Raw genomic sequence first — 16,840 nt, forward strand, 5'->3', positions numbered from 1 at the left:
AAAGCTGAGGTGTGAGACTAAACTGGACAGCTCTTTCAAACTGCTGGCCCAGGCACGATGGGCAGAATGTCTTCCTTCTGTGCTGGAAGATTCTATGATTCAATAGCTATCAGATCCCATTGTTAGTCATCATCTTCAAGGAACAGAATAGAATTTGCTTGGAGAGAGACAGTAATTAGAATAATGGGATGGTCAGAAGAGGACTGGGTGGTCAAAAATCCACACTAGCACGTTACTAATTGAGAGAAGAAAATTCTCGACCCAGTCGAGAAATTAGGGTATGTTCTCTTTAGGTATAGGTCACCTTTAATAAATCTGAATGTAAACTTTCAGCTGTCAAAAAGGTCACACGAGTGGCCTTATTGACTGGCTCACTTTTATTCCTGTACTTGATCCCTAAATTTTTAAGGGTTGTTGTGGGACCTACTCAGTCTTGTTCTGCACTTTTGTTACTGTGGTTAAATTATCCTCAACATGACAGCACTTTACGGTAACGTGTCAAAAATTAACATTATTAAATACCAAATTATGTTGCCTTCCTGAGGCCTACACTAACCACAGACAGGAAGGAAAAGGGGAGTAGGATATGGCCTATAAATTAACTACAAGGAGATACTTGAGGGTAACAAAACAGTTTGCACTTTTGAGACATAATAAGGTTTTATTTAAAACCAACTTATTTCAAATTCTTTCTTATATAGCACCTTATTTTATCTCTCAGAAACAAAGTTCTTCGCAATGAATTATTCTCAGGTGCAGTGACTGTTATGCAGACAACCATGTTAAACAGAGCAGGATCCCAGGAGCAACAATGAGAAAGAAGAGTGACCAGTTAATCTGTTTTGGTAGCATTTGTTTCAGAAGGAATGTTGGCTGAACACAAAAGAGAATCTTCTGGATAGATTCTTGATAAGCAAGGGGGTGGAAGGTTTTTGGGGGTAGGTGGAAATGTGGAGTGATCAGTTCAGCCATGGCGGATCAGGCTCGAGGGGTCAAGTGGCCGACTCCTGCTCCGAGTTCATATGTTTGTATGCTCGTACGTATGTTCATGTGTTCTTCTACTCTTCTTCAAATGGGATTTTTAATATTCAGATAAATAGCCGGATGAGTCCTTGCTTTTACTTCTCATTCAAGAGAAGGCACTGATGACCATAAAACCATAGAAAAGTTACAACACAGAAAGAGGCCATTCAGCCCATCGTGTCTGCGTCAGCTGAGAAAACTAGCTGCCCATTCTCATCCCACCTTCCAGCACCTGGTCTGCAGCCTTGCAGATTACAGCACTTCAGGTGCAGGTTCAGGTATCTGTTAAATGAGTTGAGGTTTTCTGCCTCCACCAGTGAGCAGCACTGTATTGGATTGTCAGCCTAGATTACACGGTCAAGTCACAAAATGGATATTCACAGCTTTCTGACGTGAAGATGTGAGTCCCACCAGTTGAGTCATTTCCGTACTACTGATACCTGGCTTCCACTCAGTGTCTTTCTGAACAGCGGGAAGATTGATTGGAATCTTAACAGCATAACAAAAAGTCCACACTTCTGCAAGCCAGGTTGTTACTGTGATATCTCTAAAATTGAAGAGTTACTGACATTTTTAAGGGGTTAATCATACTAAATGTCTTATCTCTGATTAATTCCTGGAGGCATTCATTTAAAACATTCTTTTTCAGGGAGTATGGAGCAATTGATGATGTGGACATCGACTTGCACATTGACGTCAGCTTTCTCGATGTGAGTAAACAAACCTGTTGTTCATTATATTACAACAGGATTCATTAAACATGGAATTTATGTGCAAATAAATTGAATAACGTTTCTGATTTTTATGCTGAAGGGCACTTTATTCACAGCTCATTAAATTCCATTACTAAATTCAGAAATTAAAATTGTCTGCGCTACTGTAAAATGTTCAGGGTAATAATGCTTTCTTATGAGTTGATTGGGCACATGGTTAACTCATCCAAGACATCAGTGCTGCATAGTGCTGGTCTGATAAGCAGTGATATGGATTGGTGAATTGTGAGTTCACCCTTGTGGACACAAAAGGACAGTCAAATTTCTGACTTTTGGTCTCTGAGAATTGATGACAGACAGTTTCTTCCCCTTGGGGAGAGAAAAGGGGGAGAAGTTGGAAACTGATCCATTCCAACCCATAGTGTTTCACCTAGTCTGATAGGCAGAGGTATGGATAAGTTTTCAACGATGATCTCAACCAAGGAACAATGCATGGCATAAAGCCAATGAAAGGACAGTATGAAATAAATGCCCTGAAAGTGGAGAAGAAATAATATCATATGAGACATGTCATATGGTGAGGCTGTGCCATCATTCTTAGCTTTTATCATGGGTGGGGGCTGAAGAAATTGCACTTTAAAAGGGACCCAAGTGTAGCCAATCTTCACTGATATCCTTTGCAAAAGATGGAAACTACCCATATTGTTGGGACTCCCCAGTAAGTAATACAAGAGTGAAATCTTGTATAAATGTATCTCTTATCCTGATGGTTCCAGTAAATTATGTAAAATTTAATCCTTTAACAATATTATGCCACTTCAAATATAGATTACTGGTTGCCTGTATCATTCTTTTTTCTAATTTGGCTTCCAACTCTACCAAAGGCACTGACTTAAGTCCCAGATGTGGCAACAGGTCATTCAAATGAAGACCTGCGGACTCCCTTCAGTAACTCACTAATTGCTCTTTCTTCAGGCCTGAGACTTGAAAGTGAAGGTCAGCAATATGTGAACCCAATCCTGCTGTTACCCAATTTACACACATGTACACTTCCTAGAAGGTGGTACTGAACAACATCGGGACCTTAGCTCATTTGTTGTCTTTCCTAGCTCTGCGACACTACTTCATACAGTTAGTCCAAGCTCTGCATCCGCTCCCAGGAATGCCGTACAAAGGATAAATTGAGGAAGATTGAAGAGAGGCATTTCTCCCTTTTTTTATTTCTTTTATTCTTTCCATGGAATGTGAGTGTTGTCATTGTCCATCCCTAATTGCCCTTGAGGGGGTAGTGGTGAGCCGCCTTTTTGAACTGTCGCAGTTCATCTGGTGTGAGTACACTCACAGTGCTGTTAGGAAGGGAGTGTAATATTACTTGTCCCTTTGGTATGTAAACAATTGTAAGATTCACAGGACTGCAAGTAATATCCAAAGAAAACATGAGTTTTATTGTAATTTAACTAGAACATCTACAAACAGTTACTGCATGTGCACATCTACACATGTTTCACTCTGTTGGGCTCCATCTACAACTCTCTGGTCATGTGTGACGCACCATCACTTCCTCTGGTGATCTTGACCTACATCTTCTTAAGGTGGTCTGCCCTTAAAGTCATCACACAACATCCCCTTTACTCCAAAGGCAAAATCATATTGTATGACTGAGGTGTGAGGAGTGCACTGTCTTCTCCAGTTCCACTTCTCCACAGGTCACAACATATGTTTAAACAAAGTGATTCCTGACAACGCAGCGGCCTGCTGACATCATCAGAGTGCACCAAGCTGTGCACATGTGCAGCTACATCTTATCAGGACTAAGTGGCACATGCGTGGGATGACATCAGCATGCAGCGCCAACATCATTGCATATCCGCGCCTGGTTCATCTTCACGCATGCGCACTAAAGCGTCATCGGGTGGAGGGAGAGGCTGACTGGGAGACTTTGAGGCTGGAGCTCTCTCTCCTCAGCAACTCACTCCAGGCCGCAACTATTCCTCCCCTCAGCCGCTCGCTCCAGACCTCGCTAGTCCCCCCAACTCCCGTGGCTGAGTGTTCCCCGCTCCTCGCCACCCCACTGTCCAGCCGCTCGCTTCCCCGCCCCCACCACTCCCCCCCCCACCTCCAACCACTAGCTCTAGGCTGCGCCGCTTCCCTTCTCTCAGCCACTAGCTCCTACGTCGCCCGGCACTCCTTGCGGCCCTCTTTGCTTCGAGCAGTGCCTGGAGACTGATCAAACGTGGGAGCGAGTGTCTGAGAGGAGGGAAGCAGTGTGGCATCGATCTAGTGGCTGGAGGGGTCGTGGGGGGAAGCGAGCAGCTGGAGAGAGGGGTGGCGCAAGCGGGGAACAATCGGGGAGGGGAGTGGCGGGGGGAGCAACGAAGCCTGGAGCGAGCGGCTGAGGGGGGGAAGTGAGTTGCCGGGGGGGGAGCGCGGCCAGTGGGCGGGAGCTAGTGGCTGCAATCGGGCGAAATCAGTCCTGCTCAGTTATATAAATGAATCACAATAACGAATTCGCAGCACATTTTATACTCTGCCCGATTTTCGTTTCCATCAATCGGGGTGCCAATTCATTATCTTCCAATGGAAATTCAATCATGAAATTCCTTTTGTATTTAGTAGGATATTTAATGGAATATTAAATGGATCTGAGGATTACAGTTAGTATCCTATAACTACATAGTACCATATTACTGGGTTTCCATCCAACTTAATGTAAGGTTAGTTTGCTAGAACGATCCAGCCATAAGCATATCCTGTGATAAATTGAGCAGCACCATCTTTAATCCTGGCAGCTGCCTGAACATTGCAGACACTGTGTTCCCGTTGAAGAGCCTGCATTTGCGCAGGTGGAAGTACTGCACCATCTAGTGGTGGCGTTGACAGCAAACACAGCCATGTTTAAATGTTCACCCAGTTACTGATACGGTCAATCATAAACTCTACTCTTTATCCCAGAATAAAATACACCAACCAGGTTCCTTTAATAAACAACAACATTAGCAGTTTATTATAAAACAAGACATAGCCAGTAATGAATCAAAGCATTAACACACAGATTGAAATATGAAAGTTCCCTTTTACCTTAGCCCCTCACACACACACTCCCACCGGTTAACCAGAAAAAAAGAGATTTTCTTTAGAACGCTCTGTTACAAAAAAAAAAACGACAAAAAAACAACTTTGGCCAAATACTTGATAATTCTTGAAGAAAATAGAGAAGATATCCCTTTTTTGGTTTTGCATCCCAAATAAGTGTAGATGGTTTTTCCAGCATCTCAGGAGAAATGCGGCAACAAGGGTTTCGAGCAGACCTTTCAGGACAAATGTAGCATCAGTTTCTCTATTTCTTACACTCACTTCTAAGAGCTTCTCAAAGAGATGGAAAAGGCTAAGCTGGGATGACTGCTCTCTTGGCTTTTTTTTAAACTCCAACTCAAAACACTGTCCATACCTTAACTGCTTGTCCAAAGCAAAACCAAAATAATATGTCAAGAGTCAAGCCCCCTGACCCCTATAAATCTTGACCTGTCACTTCTCTGTAAACATCTCCCCCAAGGCAAAAAACCCCTGCTGGGCATTAATCTGAAGACAGGTGACTTCTAGTACATGTTGTTTGTAAACATGACCTCTCAGTCCCTTCAATGACCACAGTTAAATAAAAATCCATGGAATCCTTTTCAGTTTTCCCAAATAAAACACAGGTCCTCAAAATTTTGCAAAAAATGGGGGCACTTTCTCAACAATACGTACACTAAAAAATGATGTTGCAGTTTGGACTAACTATAGGTGATTAAAACAAAATGTAATTTACACGTGGGTAAGTTTAACACTCTCTAAAACATAGAGGAGGTTTGTTTATTCATCTCGATCTTGTTATAGTGGACCTCTTCCCAGAGCTAAGCTCGTCTTGATGACCCCTCTGAGACTCTGGTGACTCAGAATTCTGGTTATCATGTTCTTCCTCAGTGCTTGTAGTCACTGTACGTTCATCTTTAGACTTTGTCTTTGAACTTGTCCACTATGCCACAGGGTTGTCACATGTAGTGCTGTCATACAGCTCTCTGAGTTGACTTCAGTTCCTTTTGAGAATCACACTACTGGGTGTCTGGACCTCATACGATCTGGGCTAGTTACATATCCTAGCAACCTCTTCAGGATACCAAGTTCCTGATGCATGATTGAGGATTCTGAACTTCTGTCCTACTCGCAATCAAGCTAATTCTGGACCTGCTTGCCTGTCATATGATTCCTTCATCTTCCCCTGTTTAGAAAGCTTAGAAAAATGATGACTGGTACCACCACCAATCAGCGGCAATCCGTCTGGCCTGCAGGTACTTGCTGCAATGAACTAAAGCTCGAGGAGAGACTCCCACTCATATCACCTCTTTGTGTTAAGACACCCAACCTTTGTGTCGTCCTTTACATGGACCAACCCGATACACTCAACCTGAGTATTTCCTAATAACTTTGGTGCATTACTGAATTCATGTATTGAGACGATTCGTAAATCTCGGCAAACCGGAACTCCTGTGGCAGCAGGTCCAATCGGGAGTACAATATAAAACATGTGGTAGCCATTCGGAGCTCCTATAGCTGCACTATTAAGTTATGATTCCAGTGCACTTGATTGGAAAACCATTGTAGGCAGTCAGCCTAGCTGTGGTGGATCGTACCATAGATTCCGATTTCTTTAAATACATGTCCTTCAATATACATATGGGCAGAATATTTGCACATGCTCTGGTGTCAATTTTTACTCTGAGCTTATGCTTGCCATTCTTCTGTGGACATATAATCCGGATAATGATGAATGCCTCAGATTGCGTGATAGCATTGACATGCTGATCCAAATACTATGTGAAATGCTTCCTCACTGTTCACACGAGTGTATTCTCCATCTGTGTCCTCCTGGCAATCTGTCTCTCTGCTGACCTGATGTACCTGCTTGGGCTTTTGTTGTGTGTTGGCATACCTTATGTTGCATTTGCCATCCTGTCTTGCAGACATTCTCTCTGCATGTGATCTGCCACCATTCCTGTGTGCCGTATCTGAGCTTGGCCTTCGGCACTGCCTTGCACAATGTCCTCGCATGCCACAAGCTTTGCATTGGTCCTGGTATGTGAGACAATTGTGAATTGTGTGACTCAGGCCACATTTGCCACAAGACTTAGCAGACTTCTGAAACTTGGTTTTACCAAACCAATTGTCGTAGCCCCCCACCAACGCTTGTAACTGTTGGCACCCAGCCACGATGGCTTCAAATTTTCTTCCATCATTAAGCAGTGCATCTATGGTGTGCCCTTTCTTCTTTTCTAGCAGGTCTTTTTGAAAGGCCTCTATTTAGGTAGACACGATTACTAGCTCTATACCCCATTCTGACAATTCAATATCTGCAAAGTCACACTTTGAGCTCTGTCTTGGCACCTTGCAACAAACTGGGCAATGGACTCATCTTGCCTTTGCCGGTAGGTCATAAGCCTATTTACTTAGAAATTTACCTTCACCTTAAGTTGCTGCTGCAGGAATGTCCATCGCTTGCTAGTGTACTTCTGATCCTCAGCTGACAATTCTGATGTATTAACTGTTGCAGGTCCACGTTGCCCGTGTGATCTTAATCTTGAAAGCTGGCTTCTCTGGTTCGCTCACTTCTTGATCCAGGAAACACAGTTCCATTCGCTGATGAAATAATTTAAATTCAGACACTATGTACGATGCCTTCCAATCTGTAACTGGATATTTGAAAGCCATTGTCTTAATGATCCTGCTTTTTTTTAAATATAGGATTTTTTACAGATTTTCCTTTTCACAGACAAACTTTTTTGTTTCCTTTTTAAGACAGATTTGATTTTTGCAGACCTGCCCCTTTTAAGACTGAGAGACTACAGCTTTTGATGTTTACACAGCTTGTTTTTTTAAATGGAGAGATCAGCTCTTTGTTTACACTGCTTTTTGTAAAAACTCAGAGTTAGTTTCTTTTGAACTGAGAGCTTTTTTTAAAGAGGGCTGCAGCTTGCAGTACCGGCAGCTGCCACTACCACTATTTTACTTTGGACCTCCAGTAGCGCTGTTGGGTTCTTCCCACTCCCTTTGGCTTAAGACCCATCCATGAAGCAAAAAAACTGGGAAAACTAAAACAGTAATGGATTCAGCTACTGCTTTTCAAATTTTTTGACCCACTGCCAGACCAGTTGAAAGCTCTGATCCCCTGACAAATTGCCTTCTATACTCAGAGGTTCAACACCTCCCAGGGCCCCGTTTGTAGTCCTATCTCACTGCACTGTTGTGGGATCTCCTGCCGGCTGCTTTCTAGGATATTCACCAACTCTAGATATGCAACCTGCTGTTCTTTGTTCTCTCTTAATGTTCTTCAGGAAAAAAAATTAAACATTGCCACAATATAATTTTTGTTGGACTTTAGAGAAAATGGGCTGGATTTTAAAGCCCCTACGGTGTCGGGAACATTGGCGGAGGGGGGGGGGCAATGAAGATCGGTGCAGCAAAGGCCAGCTACCGACCCTAATAGTGACAAGCCCCGTGCCGATCTCGGCGGCAACGAGGCCTCGTGGTGGCCGCCCTGCTCCTCAGCGACGGGACCCCCATTTAGATATGAAAAATACTTTACATATCTGAATTAATGAGGGTCCCATTGCGTCCTGAATCACCGCACTGATCTTCATTCGAGTGGCTGACAACGCCGCGCCTTCGAGTCCCCGTTCGGGGAAATGTGGTGCGACACCCGAGGGGAGGGGGGAGGAGGATATTTTCTCTGCGTCAGAGGGGGGGGAAGCAAAGTTAAAATGATGTGGATTGGTCGGGAGGGGGGGTGATGGGAAGGGGTAAAAGGCAAAGTTGCCAAACTTTGGAGGGGGAAAGGGAAAACTCTAAATATTTGCATTCTGGGGTTGTGGGGGGGGGGAAGGGCACAAGTTGCTGGAAATGTCATTGTGGGGCTGGGAAAATGCTCTCAAACATCATGAAATTATGTTTTGGTGCAATGTGACTTACCTGACCCTTTAATTTTTAAATGTCCACGAAGGGCTGTAAGTTCTTTAAAAATGGCGCCGGACGCCATTGCCTGCAATGGCTCACCCACCCCTGTCATCGGTGGGGGGGGGCGTGGCCATGCAAATGAGCCACCGCATTTGAAATCACGGGTGGGGTGCATTTTTTTTATGTCCGCTGCCTACTTTGGCAGCAGACTCTTAAAATGCAACCCAATGTATCCCACATGTTGCCACCATGTCATATTACGTGTACCTTTGGTATGTGAACTATTGTAAGATTCACAGGACTACAATTAATATCCAAAGAAAATGTGGGTTTTATTGTAACTTAACTAGAACATATATATACAGTTACTGCACAAGCATACCTACATACGTCTCACTCTGCTGGGCCCCATCCACATCCACCTGTTCATGTGTGACATGACATCACTTCCACTGGTGATCTTTACTTACAGCTTCTTAAGGTGGTCTGCTCTTAAGGTTGTCCCACGACAGGGAGTTCCAGGTTGTTGAAGCAATGACAATGAAGGAAAGGTGACATAGTTCCAAGTCAGGATGGTGTGTGGGTTGGAGGGAACTTGCAGGTGGTGGTGTTCCCATGTGTCTGCTGTCCTTGTCCTTCGAGGAGGTAGACGTCTAGGGTTTGGAAGGTGCTGTTGAAGGAGGCTTGGTGAGTTGCTGCAGTGCATCTTGTATATGGTACACTGTGCGCCAGTGATGCAGGGAATGAACGTCTAAGTTGGTGGATGGGGTGCCAATCAAGGGGCTGCTTTGTCCTGGATGATGTCAAGCTTCTTGAGTGTAGTTGGAGCTGCACTTATCCCAGCAAGTGGAGAGTATTCCATCACACTCCTGACTTGTGTCTTTGTACATGGTGGACAGGCTTTGGGGAGTCAGGAGGTGAGTTACTCATCTCAAAATTCCCAGCCTGTGACCTGCTCTTATAGCCACAGTATTTATATGGCTGGTCCAGTTCAGTTTCTGATCAATGGTAACCCCCCCCCAGGATGTTGAAAGCATAGAACAATGGACTCAAAAGCAAATATTTACTGAGAGTTCATCAATTACCATACGGGGGAATATTTCCTCTCTGCCCTAAGCATGAAATCATAAACGTACACTTTACAATTGCATTTATAATTTAACTACACCTAGCACCCAGATGATGTCTCGGCCCACTGTGTGCAATAGAGGTACTACATTTAAGTCTTCACAGTGCAGGAGTGAAATTCCTCTTGTGAATAATGTTAATGGAAAAGCTGAAATGAGTAGAAATGGGAAATTCTAATTTTATACTTAAGCTAAACTTTTCACCAAAATTATCAACAAGTTGAGTTTCACCACCAAAATCCTAGTCTGTTTTTTACTGAGTCTATTCCTATTTAGAGCCTCAGTTCCTTGCAATAGTTTGCAGCAATGGGTGGTATCAATTTAAAAGGAGCCAAGCATGATTGAACTGTTAGGATGACAACTTAAAATGCTGTCAAGTTTAGGACACAGAAGAGACACAAAAGTGTATTTGTTTTAATATATTAGTGAGTGAATGAAGTGTGTGCTTAGAGTGATCATTCATTATACACTTCTGATAGATCTTGTTATTTTTATGTTTCTGAATAAATTGTTTTCTTTCTGCTTGCCTGCCTTTTCGACAGGAGGAGATTGCTATTGCATGGGACGTAATTCGTACAGAACCTGTGATAGTGAGGTTGCATTGCTCTCTCACACAGTATTTAAATGGCCCAGGTTAGTACTGTTCTGTGCCTTTAGGCGAATATGAGTCTTTGCTCACAGTAATGTTATCCATAGCTAAACATGTTTAACACATATAGGTGCCAAAAGATCAGTTTTGCCACCCAACCTTTCATTTTGAATTTGATGAAAAATATAGCAATTGTATAGGAGAGATAATTTTCCGACTTTACCTTCCCAGCAGGGAATTGCACCTGCCAAGAATACAAAATAAACATTTTGGGCTGGATTTTAAGAGCCCGCAATTGATGTCAGCCTTGAGCTCAAAAAATTGCAGCCCGCATGCAAAAGAGCTGCTGCGATCTCACGCACAGCTGCTCAATTAAATAACCAGGGTGGACTGCACCCCCACCCCCACCTACCCCTCCCAGTCTCATGGAGGGGGTGGGCTGTCCATCCCTGGCAATAGCTCAGCTGCCTGTGCGCAGGCACTGGCGCCATTTTTAAAAGGCAGCCAGCCCTGCCGGTCAATTTGAATTTTTAAAGATACCACCCCCCCCCCCCCCAAAATTTATTAAATAAATTTCTAATGCCCCTTTCTCACCCCCCCCAATAACAATTACATTAACTATTTGCCCTTCCCCCCCCAAAAACACTTACCTTTTAAACATGACCTTCCCCCCCAGCCCCAGACTGCACAAGGTTTAAAGTTTACCTCGTCCCACCATCCTCTACACCCATTACTTTTTTTTGACCCCATTCCCCTCCTCCCTCACTGAAAATATTAACTCCTCGCCCCTCTACACCAATGTCACGCTGGTTTTCCCCAGACGGGGAATTGAAGGCATGGGAGTGCCAACTGCCATGCCAAAGATGGTGGCGGGCCCAGAAGATTGAAGGTAAGATCATTTAAATTTATGCATGTCATAAATTTAAATATTGAAATCCAGGTCCCGTCTCCCAGCAGCGGGGGGGGAGCGCCACAGAGCCTTGCCACCACCGGGAGGATGGGGCCGAGCCCTCCTGGAATCAGCCTCCATGGTGGACTGCTGCTGGCTGCATCTTTCGGGCCCCGCCCCACCACGGAGCCCAACATCAAGGGCTTGGTAAAATCCAGCCCATTGTCTACAATTTCAGTCCTTTTAAGATCACTTCCAATACACACTCACGTTGGGAGAGGCTCCTCATTGGGAGCCTAAAGACAGGGAATTACCCTAAAAAGATACAATTTCGTTTCCCTCAATAGCTCAGTGTGTGAGCACTCCATTTGGTGTGATTCGCCTGATCTCAGGCAGCATAATTGTGGTGCTGCTGGTAAAATGCGATGTGGAGACCTACTGTGAATTCCATATCCTCATATGAGCTCTTTGATTGTGTCTTTCTGTCTCCCCCACCCTCCTCACCAGGGAGTTCATCCACCCATCCAATTTTAATCATATGAGAAGGCAGTGAGGGGTGGGTGTTGAGAGCTTGGGTGTGGTGAGCTATACAATCTGTCTGATTTCCCTCCCTTCCTGCCACAGTAAGGCCGGCCTTCAGTAAGAACAGACCGTTGGCAAGGGGAGGGCAGTACTGACTTTGAAACAGCAGTGAAAAGATGGCCTGGGAAAATCAAGGTGGGAGAGGAACTAGTCCTGGCCATCTTTACCATGGCTAAGCTCTGCTAACACTGGCAGCAGTAATATGGACTCATGCAGAGCCATTTGCACAAAGTCTGTTTCAGATCTTCAGTGGGCTTATGCCCCTTTTCCTACTAGCACCACTCCATTCAGGGGCTGGAATAAATGCTGCACTGCAGAACCACACAATTTTATGACTTAACAATAGGGGGCTCCTTCTGCAGAGCAGCAATACTGGCCCGAAATACATAATGAACCCATATACAGACAAATTGGGTCTGACTCCAGGTTAGATCACCGGAAAATGGGCAGAGGCCCCGGCCCCTAACTCACCTGCAACATTGGGAGCACTGAGAAGAAAATTTCAGCTCCTAAGATAACACCACCAACAACTGTTATTTATATAGCACCTTTAAAATTTAATACAATGTCCCAAGGCATTTCACAGAGACATTATCAAACAGAATTTGTCACTGAGCCACATAAGGATATCTTCAGGCTTGGTCTAAGGAGTAAGTTTTAAGGAGTGCCTTAAAGGAGGAAAGCAAGATAGAGAGGCGGAGAGGTGTAGGGAGGGTATTCCAGAGCTTAGGGTGTCGGCAGCTGAAGGCACAGCCACCAATAATGGAGCGATTAAAATTGGGGTGGCTCGAGAGGGCAGAATTAAAGAAGCACAGGCATCTCGGAGGATTGTAGGGCTGGTAGAGATTACAGAGATAGGGAAGAACAAGGCCATGGAGGGATTTGAAAACAAGGATGAGAATTTTAAAATCAAGACTTTGCTTAATTGGGAGCCAATATAGGTCAGCATGCACAGGGGTGATAGATGAACGGGACTTGGTGCGAGTTAAGACATGGGTAGCAGAGTTTTGGATGACCTCAAGTTTACGGAGGGAAAAATCTGGGAGGCCTACCAGGAGTGCATTGTAACAATCAAGTCTAAAGGTAACAAAGGCCTGGATGGGAGTTTCAGCAACAAATGAGCTAAGGCAGGGGCAAAGTCGAGCAATCTTATGGAGGTGGAAATAGGCAGTCTTAGTGATTGCACAAATATGTGATTGAAAGCTCATTTTGAAGTCAAATATGGCATCAAGATTGGAAAAAGTCTGGTTCAGACTCAGACAGTTGCCAGGGAGCATGATGCAGTCAGCAGCTAGACAGCAGACGTTGCGACAGGGACTGAAGACAATGGTTTAAAGTTCCTCTCTACTTTAGTTTTGGTGTACATTGTTACAACCGAGGTGGGAGGGGTGCATTGTTTTTTCTAGTTCCACTTCTCCACAGGTCACAACATATATTTAAATATTTACCTGGTTACCGTTACAGCCAATCATATAGTCTAATAAAATATACCAACCAAGTTTCTTTAATAAACAACAAAATTATCAGTTTATTATAAAACAAGACTTAACCAGTAACAAAGTAAATCATTGGCACACAGATTGAAATATGAAAGTTCCCTTTTTAAAATTCTCCAATTACACTCATACACACTGGGAAAAAAATACAGAAGTTCTCTCTGCAGAGGTCTGTTACAAAAAAAAAGACAAAAAAGAATACTTTGGCCAAATACTTGCTAATTCTTGATGAAAAAAAGAGAAGATATGGAAGGATGTCAGTTGTTCCTTTTTTGGTCTGGCGTCCAGGTATACGGAGACAGGTCACTGTGATCATTTCAGAAGCAGTCCGTTCTGGAGATGTCGAGAATTATTCTAGTAGGTTTTCTCGGAGAAATGTGGCATCAGGGTTTTCCACCAGCACACGCAGAATTGTTTTCAACTTCTCAGGAGCTGTGCAGCACCAGAGATTTTAGCTCTCCCACACTGGATCTTTGTAGGATTTGTTCAAAGAGGTAGAGAAGGAGGTGAACTGGGTGGTTTCTTTTTTCGCCCTGGCAGGAAAACATGAACTGTCTTCAAACAGTTCACACCAAACCAAACTGAAAACAATGTCCAAACCCAAACAGAGAGTTAACCTCCTGACCTCCGTAAATCATGACCTGTGGCTTCTCTGTAACCATTTTTCCCCAGGTCACCAAGGGTTCTGTTGTTTACTGAGCCCAGAGCACACGACCTCCAGCACAGGTGATTTTCAAACCACATCTCAAGTGTCTTTTCACCTGAACTTGGTAAAAAAAAACACATCCATGGAATCTTTTCAGTTTTAACACAAGTTCTCAAAAAAATATTTTTTAAAAAGGAAGCACATTCTAACAACATGTTTGCATCAAAGATCTGTGCATGCAACTTTATCAAAGCCATTAACTCATTTGTACTCACAGTGATAAAAATAATGTACACAGCTAAGTCTAAGATTAGATAGCTGTTTAACTGACCCCACCCAGAGTAGTGGTAGGGATGCTGCAATTTGCCTCAACATATCCTTGGTTCGTGCCAAAAAGAATCGCCCACAATTCATACTCCTGATCATAATCCAGGGAACTCTGTTGGAATGTGCACTTGTATAGACATAGGGTGAGAAGAAGATGATCTGAGCTTTGCTTCCCTCCCGTTGTCAAATTGCCGACTCAATGAAGCAACAGAGGTTGCTGACACTTATGGGCAAGTCAGTATACATACATTTTCATCAGAATTTTTTACCCCTCATCCTGTCACTTGACTCCAGCTATCTCCCTCTTTGGCCAATGTTGGACTCAAAAACTTCTATAGACCTCAGCAGACAATGGTGAACATGGCAACCAGATGGACGTTACAGTGCCATATTTAATTATAGCCAACAAAACTAAATTGCTTACAAAACAACAGTGACTACACTCCAAAAGCAAGTGTATATACAAGTTCCTTCCTTCACAAGTGGGATCCTGTCCTATGTTGTATTAAATATCTGTTAGTTGGGAACGAGTTATGAGCTAAGCTGCTACAGACCCAGGTAACCTATGAAATGCTGAAATGCCTTGTAATGTGCTCCAGGCTACTTGTCACCCCATATAGAATCTTTTTGTAGCTGGTGTGCTAATGTATTGCTGATGGGAATCTGCAAAAATAAAAAATGTAACTTTTTTTTCTTCACAATGCAAACTATTGTGCCGTCATATTCTGATCCTGGTGATAAGTTTGCTAATGGCCTTTTTACCTTGTATCTTATTGTTCGGGTAATTTGAGATTACATTCAATTTTCACGATTTGATTTTTTTTTGCCATAAATATATATATTTTTAATTACTCCCTCTCATATTGGCACAATCAACTAAACAAGGCAGTAACAAAGGGCGGGGAGCAGGCCATCAGTATGCTGATTCAGCAGCAAAGATGCAAATTCAGGCAGGCCTTAGATTAAAAGAATGCCTGAGGATAAATTACAATTAAAAAAAGCTCTTGAAACTTATTGACCTCAGTCTGTCAGCAATAATAAAGTTTGCAGCAAGTGTGATTTATGGACCTTGTGCGACATACTATTTCAGAGCGTGATATATAGTGTGTGGCATATGCAATTTCTGCTCCCTCGTTCAACATTGTGCAAAACATATGTCAGAATACGCAGAGTGGTGTTGGGAACACTCAAAAGGTCCTTTATGTCTGAATTGACATATTCCACTTGGCAGTGATTGGAAGGTAAAATCACCACTAACCCCAACAGCTGCTGCATTTGGACGAACAGGTTCGGTATACAGTACCGTAAATAGCTCACAGAGAAAAAAATTCCCCCTTTGTTCTTTAAAATTGCAGCGCTTATAAAAAATGATTGTAATTATCTTGAAAACATTGCTGTTTGTGGACTTCCAAAGGAACACAAATTGAGACTATTCCACCATTTAATTAGGCCATGGCTGATCTGTACCTCAATCCCATGAATCTATCCATCACAGTTTTAAAAGTACCAATTGACAGAATATCCACAGCCTTTTGTGGGAGGGAATTCCTGATTTCTGCTATCCTTTATGTGAAAAAGTGCTTCCTGATTTCACTTCTGAATGGACTGCCTATAATTTTAAGATTATGCCTCCCCATGTTCTGGATTCCCCCACTGGAGGAAAAACATTTCTCCTTCTATAACCTATTGAATCCTTTTATCATTTTAAATTCTTCTATTAGATCACCTCTCAACCTTCTAAATTTAAGTGAATACATGCCAAGTTTGTGGAACCCTTTTAGACCTAGTATAATTCTGATGAAGCCTTTTCCTGTCCCACTGAATTTATTTCCTCCCATCTTAATTCTATTTTTTCTCCTCTTGTCCAGTCTCTTCCCACCTACATCTGTGACTTTTCTGACTCCCTACATCATTTCGACAGTTTCCAGTTTCCTGGCCCTAACCATCTCTTCACTATGGACGTCCAATCTCTCTACACCTCCATCCCACACAAGATGGTCTGAAGGCTCTCTACTTCTTCCTTCAGCAGAGGCCCAACCAGTCCCATCCACCACCTCCTTCCTCCACCTGACTGAACTTGTTTTCACATTGAACAACTTCTCCTTCAACTCCACTCACTTCCTCCAAATAAAAGGTGTTGCTATGGGTACTCTCATGGGTCCTAGATACATCTATCTTTTTGTGAAATATGTCAAACATTCCTTGTTCAAGTCCTACTCAGGCCCCCATCCCCAACTCTTTTTCCGGTACATTGATGATTGTATAGGTGCCGCTTTCTGCTCTAGTCCCGAACTGGAAAACTTCATCAACTGTGATTCCCATTTCTACCCTTCTCTCACCTACACATGGTCCATCTCCAACACTTCACTCCCCTTCCTTAACTTCTCTGTTTCCAGCTCTGGTGATAGACTGTCCACTAGTATTTATTATAAGCCCACCGACTCCCATGGCTACCTTGACT

General features: G+C 43.3%; 1 protein-coding gene across 2 annotated transcripts in view; it reads left to right on the forward strand.

Annotated features, from left to right (window-relative positions):
* Positions 1-16,840, forward strand: part of parp8 (poly (ADP-ribose) polymerase family, member 8) — a 475,386-nt gene that overhangs the window by 302,067 nt on the left and 156,479 nt on the right. For both annotated transcript variants that reach the window (XM_068032748.1, XM_068032749.1), the window contains 2 exons: positions 1,673-1,733; positions 10,393-10,483. In XM_068032748.1, coding sequence (XP_067888849.1) covers positions 1,673-1,733; positions 10,393-10,483 — 152 coding nt within the window. The remainder of the gene's footprint in view (positions 1-1,672; positions 1,734-10,392; positions 10,484-16,840) is intronic.

The sequence above is a fragment of the Heterodontus francisci genome, chromosome 1 (assembly GCF_036365525.1).
Source record: "Heterodontus francisci isolate sHetFra1 chromosome 1, sHetFra1.hap1, whole genome shotgun sequence".
NCBI lineage: Eukaryota > Metazoa > Chordata > Chondrichthyes > Heterodontiformes > Heterodontidae > Heterodontus > Heterodontus francisci.